The sequence below is a fragment of the Platalea leucorodia genome (genome assembly GCF_965183815.1).
Source record: "Platalea leucorodia genome assembly, chromosome: W".
Taxonomy (NCBI): Eukaryota; Metazoa; Chordata; class Aves; order Pelecaniformes; family Threskiornithidae; genus Platalea; species Platalea leucorodia.
In genome coordinates this window covers 4484755-4498796 of record NC_138859.1, presented here as the reverse complement: position 1 = coordinate 4498796, position 14042 = coordinate 4484755, and the positions used below count along the sequence as shown (strand labels likewise).

The window sequence follows — 14042 nt, the reverse complement described above, 5'->3', positions numbered from 1 at the left end:
CAATTAATGACCGACAAAGACTTACCTTCTTCCCTTAATCGTGGGTGACTTTCACGTCACGCAAAACAAACCGCAGGCTTCTCCTGTCACAGAATGTAGTGATCTTTACATACCCAAATAGTTCCATGAAACGCACTGTGCACAGCCAGTAAGAAATTAAAACCTGCAGTATATTACTCCAGTAAATCATTATAAAGGCAACATCTGTTCAAACAGATGACTATCAAGACCTTTTATGTACATCAGTTCACAGGAGGCTATAAGGAAAAGAGTAAAAGAGCTTTTCCTGGGTATAGGTAGGGCATCAGGCAACATGTAAGTAGCTAATATGCCAATCAGTTAATATCCAATTAGTAGCAAATGAAAAAGTGGCTCATGACAGCAGCAAAATGATTGATTTGTTAGCCTGTAGGGGTTTATTTTGATTTAATGATTAGAATAGACACTACTAAATGAGTTATCCTGCCCCTCTCTGATCTGTGCTGGAAGAAGTTTTGAAACCTCAGCATATTTTTGCTCAGAACATGGAAGAAAGCATCTACATCAGATTTCTAAATTTAGACAGCACAACTGTTCCTTTTTTCTCTTTAATGCTAGCTTTCCTCCTCAGTTTTATATCTGAATGGTTTCTTGCCTTTGCCTGCCATGTGAAAGAGGGTCTTCAGCTATCAAAGAGGGAAGAAACGCGGCCTAAGGGTTTGAGAGATAGCATCAAGGCCCTCGGGCAGCTGATCGGAGATGTGCTAAGTCCAGCTACCGTTTCAAGATCCCGCCCTGGCAGCAGCAACATGATTACAGAGGAACGGCCACAAACACGGGCGCAGGAAAGCGTACATCGCCATCACTGCCTTGCTGACCTTGGGCAGGTCACTGCTCCATGTTACGCTAAAAGCTGTGGAACAGCAGCGCTGGTAGAAGAAATAGAAGCACCTTTAAGGGGATGATGTCATCAGCACACTAATATTTCTAAAGCTGTTCTCATCTGCTCAAAGATAGCTATTTAAAATACTTTTTTAAAAAAGCAATCCTTACTGCACATGGGCCTAGTTCAGAACAGCAGTTCTTGAACTTCAAATACATTCCATAACTTGAATCCAATAGTGACTAGGTTCAGAAAGTAATAACGCATCTTCAGATGACACTTAGCTTTTCCTTCCCATCACCATGTTGCAAGAACCTAAGTAGTACAGAATAAAATAAATGAAGAGATTAAAGGGCTGGAAAACATGGTCGTTCAATATTCAACATCTACACAGCACCAGATTTTAGAAACTTCCATATGATTTAGTGTGTACCCAAGGGACCAGAACTGAGCTCCCAGGTGTACCTTCTAGCTCCACTATACCAATTGCCAATACAGCCCAATTTTCTTTCCTTTTAGCAATGAGCTAAAAGGTTGTCAAAATAAATGATTAAAAAATTATTAATGTAGTTGCAAACCGGCTTATTTAGCCTTGCTAAACAAAGGCAAGGAAAGGATATTATCTGTTGTATAAACACACATGAGGGGAGGTGATCAGGAAGGAAGGAGGCGAGCTATTGAAGCTAAAGGACAATGTTGGGATGAGAACAAGTGGGGAAGAGAGTCAGAAAATACAGAGATGTATGCCTACGTTTCTTTTACAAAAGCTGGTTCATTCCCCTGGTAAAGCTATAGTTTATGTATAAATTGCCCTGTAAGTTAAATGAAGAAAGATAACTACTTATGAAATGTCAGGGGCAGGAGTCAGGTCCTAGGTTAAAAGAAGAGAGTTGAACTCACTTCTTAAATCCGTGCAGGTTTGTATTCAGGCCAGCTGTCATATGGTGGTGCCGTGACCGGCCAAGGTAGGTAGTGATGGGATTGCTAGATAACGTTGATGCACTTTGTCTTCCATAGGTCTGTTAATGCATACGGCAGGCTGAGCAGGCTAAAATTAGACGGTGCTACAGAGAACAAGCACTGCCGAATCTTCCTTGCCAAACGTTACTGAAGGCAAGTGATGAGGGATGGCTGGCCAGCCCAACCCAGCTGCCTGACTGCAGCCTCTACGGCAGGACCGGCAAGGTTGCTGCAGCCAAGTCACATCAGCGGTAGAGGAACAGCAAAAGGACAAAAATATCTTTCATTATGCTACATCAGCACTTCTGAGGACCTTGACATCATTCCCCAAATGGCAGGAGAGGGGAGGAAATGCACAAAACTGAGCATTGCACCCACATTTGCACTGCCAGCCTCTGGCCCAGCCGCATCCAGAGCTGTGCTCTGCGCTGGCCGAGTGTCTCTGGCCCCTCCTCAGGCTTCGGGTAGTTGGGGGGTGTATCGGCCAGTGGGTACACAAGATTGCTGCCAGCCATTTCTGCACAGATATCAGCTGCTGTAGGACATCTTGTGCAGGCTCTTTGCAGCAGAAACACATTTCATGGTAAAGGAATGTCTATGTCTAAATTTGTCTTCTGTAAAGGTCTAGAGGGAAAATGGCACAAGAATATGAGAATCTCTGTACAGTGATAATCTATGCTAAAATAAATCATCACAGGCATCAGTGAAAATCAATTTACATCAGCTCTGAATCTTAACTTTACAGATTCTGTGAACTACCATAATGCGCTTAGCAGCGAATTTTATTCCCGCTGTGGAGTTACTGGATGGTTGGGAAAATACTATCGAAAGACTCTCTTTCTCTGTGGAATTTTAGTGGAATTGCAACAAACCCCACAGAATTTCTGCAACACCCAATGACTTTTACTCCTACTCCTACTAAATTCTTAAAGGTTTATCCACAAGGACATTTTGCTATGAAATTAGAAAACCTGCAAGTGGAAATAAACATTTAAAAATGTAATGACAAGAGGGATCAGAGATGGATTGAAAGCATTCCTGGAAGTATCTGAAATTCTACCATAGAGTATCAGCAAGCTCTTCCCTTTAGGCTTGTTAATAATTGCTTGTTAATAATTGCTAATAATCCCCACTCCCTCTTAGGGAATCACCCCCTGCCAAAGTCAGCAAGGGTCTTGTTACTGCAATCAGAGGCAGCAGGACTGGGCCAAAAGAGCTTTCATGAGTTCACCGATCAGGCCCTAATTTTCTGTCGTGATTCTGCCCGTGCCAACTGCTGCATCAGCTCCGGGTCTCAATGACTCGAAAGGAGTTTCCCATGGATCCAGCAATCCCCTGCATCCTATGAAGCGTTGGGAAGATTAAATACAGACTGATACGTGGCAGAAGGAGTACATCTGTCCTTCCCAAAAGATGATGAAAGAACTGTCCATTATTAATCACTATAAATTAAATTACAGAGGGGAATTATACTTGCCAATGGGCATCTTTGGTTTGTTTTATTATCTTAGAGGAGAAAATGAAAATTAAGTGTCATGATACGGAAATGACCATAGAGGTCAAACGTGCTACTATGAGGAGGTGAAATCATACAACTTCTCAGAGAAATAGCCTGGTTTTTTTGAATACCGACTGAGATTGTGAGGGGGGAGATTCACTTTCTAGCCACACAAACAGGTCGATAAAAATGTACATTTGATCTGGAAATTAAAATTAACCTTCCAATTGATTTTGTTTCCTTTAAAATCCCAGGAAAACCTTGAGAAAGTTCAGAAATAACCTTCCAAGACAACTGTTACTGTTATAGTGTGTTTCTTAGAGGAACTGTCCTGAGCATTTCGGGTGCACTACAATCTTAATAGTCCTTAAACAAGCCCGAGCTGCTGCGCCGCAGTTAATTTACTATCACGCCATGTTATCAGGAAAGAGACAGCCCCCTTCAGGGTTCTAGACAGAGATTGCTCTGTCATGGGTAGTACAATACATGGCAAAAATGCGCTCTCCTCTCTAAACAGCTTGCAGCCTACAGTCATGCTGTGACCTTCACTATAGTTAAATACAGCATTTCTAGAACATGGGACGTTTGGGCATCCTTGTCATTGCTCCACCCTTTCATCCAGTGGAGGGAGTTTAGCAGCTCCGGGCCCATGGAAACCATGGGTAGGGTCTAAGAAATGGCTATTTTCACAGTGATTTGCATTGTTTCTTAACATTATAATCCCTTCTCCTTCCCCAAAAACCTACAGGGCACAGCTTCAGGCCCTCAGCAATTGCTGTCATTGCTTGTGTCAGCCAGCTTTGCCTACCTCTGATGTACAGGACAATCATTACTCCAGCCAATGAGAAAAGGAAATTCAGACCTCTATTCTCCCACCCTGAGATTCATTCCAGATCTCTGGGAGTTGACCAAAGAACAGGACATTACTGTAAGAATCACACAGAAGTGCAAAGAGGTTTGATTTTGGGTAGGTTTCCTACAGCTCTGCTCCCAGATGCCGTCCCTTTTTAGGGTAAGAGAGTTCATGCAGAACACACACATCAGCTTCACATGAGCTTTGCTGCCTACGTCATTTCCCAGCTTTGTAACAATACCACAGAAGATAGACTCAGATTTAATGTGCCATAAGGCAGACAAGTGATATGGGGAGTTAGACATAGTCCTGCAGGTAACAAATTGCAGGCAGACCTAAACAACTGCTCAGCACCTACTAAAAACAGATGGCTCACATCAAATGATGGCCATAGCACGGGCATAAGGGCGGCACGCAAAGCTGCCAGTCTCATTGTCCCAGATACTCTGCCTATCCCCCGGGATAAAGCCTGCATCGCAAGGTGCTGCTGAAAGACCAGACCTCTGAATTGGCTCAGTTCCAAACTGGGTGGGGAGATCTGGCCCCAGGTGTTTAAGTTTCCCCTGCAGTCTTTAGCCCAAATAATAAGTTGGCCCTTATCAAAGCCCCTTGCTCATTTCTGCATGAGAGAGTGGTATTGGTAAATTCCTGACATAACACTAGCAGACCACGCCACAAGATGCCCATGGGATGTATATCACATTTCTGCTATGCAGATTGATGGCTTTGAGAGGGATCTCAGAAGTTAAGAGGAATTTGGCGTTTGTGCTTATCACTGTTAGTTTCTCTATGGTTTTTTTTTCTTTTTCAGTAGTCAGACAAACTATTATGATCCATGAGAAGAACATGCAAGTCATCCTCCTGTATGATTATTTTGCAAGCAATGATCATCGAAACAAGGCTAGAAAAATTATAGGCATCATAACAAATTAAACTCAGAACTGCATTTCCAACTGTCTGGAACAGCTTCTTTGTTTTACACAACAGTTCCATTAATGTTCCAGAGCCTATGATTATTTGAGCTCTCAACAACGTCCTGCTACTCATTATTTCTCTCCAGGAATGAACCACCATGATCTTGAGAGCTTTGAGGTTTTAGCAAAAAGGCAAGTCATGTCAAAAGCTTCATGAAACTGTGTTTTGCAAGTGATTCCTCTCCTGTCAATTCTAAAATAAAAATATTTTCTTAGTCTCTGTTTATTCATTATTGTTACTTATCTTATTACAATAGGACATAGCTTTGTTGGTTTAGACCAGTAGTTTACACCCAGTACTCTGCACTTCCCAAAGGTCCATAAACTGTTTCTAAGGGATGCAAAAACGGCTTATAAAGGTGACTGTTTGTTGCGCAGGGGAACCACCTGAATCACTGGGGTAACGACAAGATGGCAATGGGAACTTTAGCCAGCAAGTGAAGAAGAGATCTGGGATCCCAGGGCTTGTACTTATGTTGAAGTGTCCTAGCACCTTCTCAGGCTCTCTATGCAAACTAGATCAAAGCAAGCCCCAGCTTGCTGATCCCTCTTGCAATCAAACCTTGCTTTTCCCTATAGACGTTCCCTAAAACACCATCTCTGTCCTGAAGAATCTCAACAGATGAGCAAGACAGAAGGAATGCCAATTATACACAGGGGAAATCTGGGAAATACAGAGAAATGACCCAGGTCAAGCAAGCAATGACCAAGGTTTTTCAAAACCCAGATGAATGCATGGATCTCAAGACTGTTCATTTAAGGAACAGAGGACTAATGCCCTGGGAAGCCATTTTATCAGTCCCCCTGCTCTGAGACAAGGAAGCTTGCAGCCTCTGTGCCGACTACTACAAAGCAGTGGTATGAGTAAGTTCCACAGGTGCCTGCCCGGATGCTCTCTGAATACCAAATCCCACTGTAGAAAATAGGCTTGCACGAGCATAGCAATTCATGAAAGCCAGGCCAAGTGTTTATTGTCTCATTCAAGAAATCCTGGTTTGAACATGGCATTCTTGTTGGACTGCAGTGGTGGCCCAGATGAGGTCAGGGCCTCAAAGCACTGAGCAGTGCTCAGACATTGAACAAGTAGCTCCAGGACCAGGCATGAACGGCCTAAACAGGGAAGATGACAAAGTTGAAGATGGGAAATAGAAGCACGGTTAATTCTCCAAGGCTGGACAGCTGGGAAGCAGCAGAGCTTGCCTCAGATCTGCTGAGTTGCAGACCTGTTGAATAGGTCACACTGCCTCCAGAGGCCTAACTGTAAAGAGCTGCTTAAACTAAGATAGAGAGCCTTCCTGGTGCCTCTAGAGATGATCTTAACCCTGAATTATGAGGCAGCACGGCCCAGAGGCAATAAAGCGAGGCCATGATAGATGCCTATAGAATACTCTAGACAGGACAGACACAAAGAGATTTGATTACCCTTATCTTTGCCTGCAGAACAATATATTGCAATTTGATGTGGAATAATTACATTCCTTTTTTTATCCTCTGGACACTTAAGACCTCAGAAAAATAAGAAATAGCTTTTCCATCTTGCTTGGTTAATTATTTCAGTGGAGATTAATACAAGATCTTTCTACACAGTGGCAGAAAGGATGATTGTGTTTTAAACCCACTGTGGATCCAGTCACTGGCTAAAATACTTCCACCTATCTCCATTGCTTCCAGCTGATCGGCACCCATTCCCATCAGCTCACGATATGTTCCTCTGGTTCCTGAAACAGAGCATGGACCGTCCTGTATGTTGACTGTTACATGAACCGATAAAAATTGCAACTATTGTCAGCCTCAAGCTAAAGAAAAAGCAGTAAGATTTCCAGCCTATTGTGAAATAATTTATGCAAGTTGTAAATTCAAGATCCTATAAATTAGCATATTTTTCCTTTCCATGATAATTTAGACTCCTATCACATGGAAATAGTGTACAGTCTATCCAGGGAGAACCTATTTCAGATGTGTTATTAAATGCTTAAGACAGAGGTTTGAAAATAATGGGCCAAATTCAGTTGCAAAACCTCAGAAGCGTTTTGACTCCTATCTCGAATTATTTTAATGCACTGTTTCCTTTAATGCCACTTCCTGCAACATTATTTTTCTTTACCTTTATTTTTGTAATACCTTGAGCTTTGATTATCATCATAAACGCATTTCTATTAACAACACTGAAGTAAAGCCAGTTTTACCTGCTGAGGATCTAACCATTGATTCAAGCTGTCGATGCAGTCAGCTGGAAAACCATCAAAGCTAAAACACTCCTGCAATAAAGTGCCAATCCATAGCAAGACATTTATAATAAGACTGCACTTACCCCAATGCGCACAACCCCTCTCAACACAATCCATTGGCAGCGGTGTTATGTAAAGGTAATGAGAAACAACTCAAATGTTTTGCGCTATCCCATTATTTCATACCCTCAGTTAACATTAATATGACAATCTTTAAAAACAGAACCAAAAAGCGCACTTTTTAAAAAAAGTGATTAATATTTTGTGTGGACTTCTGATTTTTCACCATATTGTGCTTACAGTTTATTGCACTGATACCCTTCAATCACAAAATAATTCAGCTTTTCAGAATGAACATATCACCTGTTTATACTTATGTCCTGCAGGACATCACTGCATCAAATTGTCCAAAATTAGTTCTGAAAATGTCCTGAATTGCAAAACCTTTGACTCACAAAGCTGAAAAGGTGTGTACCCTTTGCTCCTGAGATGCACTTTGGTTAGTCCAACAAGACTAATTAATCATGGAAAGTTAATCATGGCAAGTAGGCACTCCAACATGGTCAGATCAAACCACAGGCATTTGTAGTGGCAAACTTTTGTTTGGGTTTGGCAAATCAGGGTTGAAGCAGCATGGAGCATATCCCGCTCCTAATTAAAGGTTGGTGCGTAGCACTGCTGAAAATCGGGGCCTACCTTTGTCATCTCACCGTAACCAGCAGTTGTTCGCACATGTAAATATGGCTGGATGGAGCCCTTAGGTTACTGTAGTAGGAAAAAGCAGAGTAGGGTCTGATTTGGGGAGGAGGAGCCCCCAGTAATACTCCTAGTAGTATTTCCCATTTCTCAAAGCAGGAGAAAGTGGCGAACGAGCCCATATTATGAATTCCAGGCAGACTTCTGCCCTGTATATACAAATCCATACCACTAGTAAAAATCAGGAGGCGCATCCCAGAAACAGTTCCCAGAAGAAAGGACTGCTGTGTAAACCCGCTGGGGGACTACTCACAGAAACTCTTTCCCAGTATGCTAGGAGTTTATCAGTTTGCTGGTCGATGCTTCATTCATTTCTGCTGTTCCAGCCTATGCATAGGAGCCAGCATTGTCAGAGGAATGCGCAGCGTATTTTATGGCTCAGATCTGAATAAAGCTTGCTTAAATCTATTTATCGAGAAAAACAAATGTGCATGGTCAGCTAGACCTATGGGTTGAATGGGTTTTGCCTCAGGAAGAGGATAGGCTTTATTACACCCTGGCACATACAGAGAGCGAGAAAATAGCTTCAGGAGTCTTAAAGGACTGGGAGGAGTTCGGTGGGTTTCTAAGAGAACACCACATTCCTGTGAAAGTCCCAGATCTTCCCGAGGCAAAAATTCCCACTGTAGCCAAAGGCCTTGATCAAAATTGGTATTGAAATACAGCTCCCAGGGGTCACTGCTCTGTCCTCCCCTGGGAGGAGGGGGTAGGAGTTTCCCCTGGAAGAAGCCTGCAGGGATTTGATCCCTGTAGGTGGAGGCTCTTTGATGCTCTTTTGCTAACAATTGCATTTCTGTTCCCATGAGCTGCATTCACTAGCTGGGTGGGGCATTTTGCTACCGTTGTGCTGGGGGGAATCGCCTAAGAAACACAAAAGTCGGTCTCTATCACCAAATAGGAAGGCAGGGTGGGGAAAGGGAGTGTGTTTGTGGGTGTGAGGGCTCCTTTCTTCTTCTGCCCTCCTCCCTGTGCACATACACACACACCTGCAGAGAGCACACGGATAACATTAGAGGTCTGGCAAGAAGGCTCTCGGAGAGGTGCTGCTTCTTAGAGGAAGACATCGACTGCCACATACATGCAAGTGATATAAAAGCAAGAGACTGCAGGGTGGAAAGGATACATCCCTTCTGCAGCCTATCGCCTGTTCAGATTGCATCTCTCACACACACACACATATATATGTACCCACCTTGTCATTCAGGTTCTGCAGCGCCTCCTTCCCAGTGGCACTCCTGATCTCCACCTTTCTCCCGAAATCAACAGATGGTTCCCCTCCCTTCCCGCTCTGCCTGGAATAGACGGACTGAGCATCCGGACCCAGGTGGGCAACGTCCTTCTGCTTTGCCACCACTTTGTTAGATCCGCGGCCCACCGAGAGGGAGTCGAAGTCGATGGTCTTGTTCTCCAGAGAGCCTTCCACCGGGCAGAACATGCCACAGAATTTCTGCCGGGGCTTGGGACTGCCCGAGCCCAGGTTTTTGAAGAAGGCTGGCACTTCTTCTTCCTCGCCCTGCCGGCCAGACTGCTTCCTCTCAGCCATGGCTCGGGTGGTCTCCCTGCTAAGGGAAAATAATAACAGCGGTAACCAGGAGGATCCTTCACACACACGCACACACACGAAAAGAGAGGAAGGGGGAGAAAAAAGGGGGGGGGGGGGGAGAGAGAGAGCTCTGGGTCCTAGAGATACGGCAACATCAGCTGCAAAGGGCTGTGCCTGGCAGATCCCCTGCCCCCATCGGTACAATATAGCCTGTGGCTCGCTCTGTTTTCTTTGATGCAGTGCAAAGTTGAGGGAAGGTTGGGGCAGATCCTGCTGCAATCAAGGGAGGAGGTTTCAAGTTCCCAGCATCCAGATGGGGAGGGAGGGAAAAGGAGAGAGAGGGGAAAAAAAAAAAACCTCACTCTGCAGCAGAAACTGAGGACTGATCCGGAAGTGATGCGACCGGTGAATTGGCAAATGGACTCGATCAGGTTGGAGCAACAGCCCCCATCGCACACACCCTTTCCCCCCTCCCCTTCCCCGGCCTGCTGCCATTGCTACGAGTTGCACAGAGGCTGATGGGGACTGGGCACCCCACTCACCTCCGGCTGCTCCGGAGGCGTGTTCCCAAGGCAGGGGAGAAAGGATTTTCCTTCCTCCCACCACCCTTCCCCTTCCTCCCCTAGCCCCGAAATGGTGGAGTCAGGGAGTGCTCCGGGAATCCTATTGTTCCACACTTTTCTCAAAGCAGCGGAGCCGGAGGGCGGGGAGCAGATGAGATCGCGGTTGGGTTAGTGGGAGGCAAAATGCTGACTCATCTTTCTGGGTTTTGGGGCATCGCTGGTGCCGTGACTCGGGTAGACCCTCTGCAGGGGGGAAAAGGGTTGATTGATGGCACTGGAGAGAGAATGGGAAGGAGAGACAGATGGGAGAGGGGTGTGAGAACCGAGGGAGAGAGGAAAATGAGCCGTTAACCAGGACTTACCTCCAGGAGCCGAAATTAGTGACCTTGCTAGTCAATTAAGCCTCCGCAATGCCAGCAGCCCCCAGTCCCTCCCTGCGGGGGATCAGGGGAGGCAGCCGAAGGCGGCTCCGGCTGAATGCAGGTTTCTAGAGGAGGAGGCAGAGCAGCAGCCCCTTGCCTCCCCGCTCTCGCCCATGCTGACGGCGTCCCTGCGCTGGGAGACGGAGGCAAGGCGGCAGAGAGCGAGCGGGCGGGGGGCAGAGGGGCCGGGGAGCGGGGGCCGGCCGGGCCCCCCCGGGCCGCGCCGCGCCGCCGGCGCTGTCCCTTCAGCACCACCCGCCGCCCTGCCCGCCCCGCCGGCCGCCCGCGGGCTCGGAGCCGGCCCGGGGGGGTCAGAGCCGGCCCGGGGGGGGTCAGAGCCGGCCCGGGGGGCTCGGAGCCGGCCCCGGAGAGGGGTCAGAGCCGGCCCGGGGGGGTCAGAGCCGGCCCGGGGGGGGGGGCAGAGCCGGCCCCGGAGCGGGGGAAGAGCCGGCCCGGGGGGCTCGGAGCCGGCCCCGGAGAGGGGTCAGAGCCGGCCCGGGGGGGTCAGAGCCGGCCCCGGAGCGGGGTCAGAGCCGGCCCGGGGGGGTCAGAGCCGGCCCGGAGGGGGGCAGAGCCGGCCCGGGGGGCTCGGAGCCGGCCCCGGAGAGGGGTCAGAGCCGGCCCGGGGGGTCAGAGCCGGCCCGGGGAGGGGGGGTCAAAGCCGGCCCGGGGGGTCAGAGCCGGCCCGGGGTGCTCAGAACCGGCCCCGGAGCGGGAGGGTCAGAGCCGGCCCGGGGGGCTCGGAGCCAGCCCCGGGGGGGGTTCAGAGCCGGCCCCGGAGGGGGGTCAGAGCCGGCCCGGGGGGGTCAGAGCCGGCCCCGGGGTGGGGGGGGATCAGAGCCAGCCGCAGGCCCTCACACCCCACCCCAGCAGCGCCTTGCATGAGCTGCTGGGCTCTAACACACCCCCCTGCTCCCGGCGGCTGCTACAGCTGCATGTGTCAGGGATCCTGTCCTTTTCTTTTTTTTTTTTTTTTTTTTTTTACTTATTCTCTGGGGTTTGTGCCGAAATAAACCGCTCCAGCGGCTGGCGATGCGGAGGGAGGGTTGCCTTAGTCATTTCCGAAGGGCTTGTTTCGGCGGAGTACACCGAATGGCTCTGCGAGTCTGGCTGGGGCTGTGTACGTGGGAGGAGAGACATTTTTATCACAAAGGTAAGTGGTGTGGCACACAATAGGTTTAGCTTGGCTCTCTCCACCTGATCCACGTTATTAACACCGCTGATCTGGGTCCTTAAGGCTAATCCATATGCAATATTGCTCTGAACCAAACCCAATCACCAAGCTGTTTATCACTATGCATTATTCATCGATAGGCATCTTTGTACATGCATACATTAAATGTTAATTTAGAGGCATCTGTGTCCAAATGGTTACCAAGCACCTTCATAAGATTCAGGCGAAAAAAACCACCAAAAGCAAAAAATAAGTAAATAATAATAATAATAATCTCAGAGCCGTTTCCCCCTGCAAGCCACACCCAAATCAATGCATTTTTACTAAATGGTGGAAAAAAACCCAACACCAAGGTCACAACCAAGTGAAGCCCTGTAATAAATGCACAGCACAGTGATAAAAGACTCCAGACTAAAAGGAAAGAAATCAGCCTGCAGCGTGGCCCTGAAGGATGAAGATGATGTGCTCTGGTAACTAATGAAGGAGGGAGAAATCCAAAGACAGAGGCCCTCCAGGGGAAAAGCTCCACCTCCTTCCCCTTCTGGGACCGTAACCGTGGATCAGCCAGGGCTGTAGCCACACTGATCTCAGGTGCTTTGTCGGGGATTGGAGGCCAACATATGGTCTCTCAGGTACACTGAAGTCCTGTATTATTTAAGGTTTATAAATATTAATAGTCATAGCATTGCTGATCAGGCAGTCCACAGAAGCTGCAGAGTGCTGACAGAGGCTCCAGCAAACTGAAAGCCTTGAAGCGACTGTGTTGACACGTTCTGCCGTTTGCTGAAAGGTATGCAGTGGCTTTCAGGGATAGCCTTAAATAAAGCTCATTCATCACTTGGCACATCCTTGGAAGATGCTCAGATGGCCACGGACACAGGCCTCTGTGGAGGGATGGAAAGAGAACCGTCTGCCAATAAGCTAGCCTAGAGGCTGTGAAGGGACTGAGACAAGATTGAAATCCTGCAGACAAGACCACAACTTCCAAACGTTTCAGACCTGATAAAGGTCGCTCCCAAAAGCTGAGGTTTCCAACCATACAGCTCTGACTCTCTTTTCCAATAAACCCTCAAAACACGGACAACAGTCACATACTGAACAGCCATCTCCAAGTATTTCCCCTTTCCACAGGCACCTGAGGACGCTCTCAGCAGCGTCTGCAGTTATTTTGTGTTCAGCTCCAGTTGTGCTCACGGGAAGTCCATCAAAGACACCTTACCACAGGCTGATCTGTTGAGTCTCTGGTTGGCCTCACATATCAAACCAAAGATGACTTCAGTCACCCATGTGGAAACTCAGGCACTCCAAAAGAATCACTGAACTAATAAAAGGAATCCTCCTTTGACAGTATTCTGCTTTTTGGATATTTCATAGGGTGTTTGTGCATTACTCTCTCTGTCTTTATGGCCCTTTTATGGACACTGAAAAATACTGGGGTAATTTCAAGTTTTTATTCCAACCTGTGAAACTCAAGTATCAGATCTTGAGAAATGTCCAGTAGTAGCAAATTCTACTCATTCTTTTTCTTACACTTGAACAGAAACATTTTGATACACCTACATGACTCCACAGCTTTATTCCTAGGATATTCCTTTTCCTACAGGAAGAGTGCTGTCCTGAGTAAAGCTCAACGAGCCAGTGCACTGGGAACTTAGACCCCCAAAATCACTCTGACTTTGGGACCAGCCATGGAAACTTATTATCTACGTGAGTCCCGTTGAGCCTCTATAATGTCTGACATCCAGGTCTTGTTTAAGATCCCAGAATTCCCAGCCAGATATATGAGATTCCTTACCAACTTTGTTATCATAAAAAGAGCATAGGCTGATGCAACTTACATTTGAGTTTGTTTACAGCTAGTTAGCATGGCACAACTTCTGGGTGGTAATATATTAAACCAGCAACTGGATATACCCATGCTCTAAGCACGGAAATAACCAAATTTTGCTGAAAAATCACCAGACGCTGATAATCAATGTGTGCTTAATAATCCCATAGGGTGTCTATTTTCACTCTGAACCACAGAAATTACTTTGAAAATGACACTGACCCTCATCTGAATTTCATAAACCCAGCATCAATAAGAAAAATTCCTCAGATAACAGCACATACTTAGCCCTACTGACAACAAAGGTGGAGAAACACTGAAGAGTGGCATAAACACAACCTGAGAAACGAATCGGGCCAGTTGGAGTTAAACTGGTAGCCT

At 46.9% G+C, this 14042-nt stretch overlaps 1 protein-coding gene across 1 annotated transcript in view; it reads right to left on the bottom strand.

The window, feature by feature from the left end:
- Window positions 1-10286, bottom strand: part of LOC309601629 (dihydropyrimidinase-related protein 2) — a 56165-nt gene extending 45879 nt beyond the window's left edge. Inside the window, exons 1-2 of the mRNA XM_082334771.1 lie at window positions 10217-10286; window positions 9324-9693 (exon numbers count right to left, since the gene is read on the bottom strand). Of these exons, the coding sequence (XP_082190897.1) occupies window positions 9324-9674 (351 nt within the window). The 5' untranslated portion in view covers window positions 9675-9693; window positions 10217-10286. The remainder of the gene's footprint in view (window positions 1-9323; window positions 9694-10216) is intronic.
- Window positions 10287-14042: the final 3756 nt, after the last annotated feature.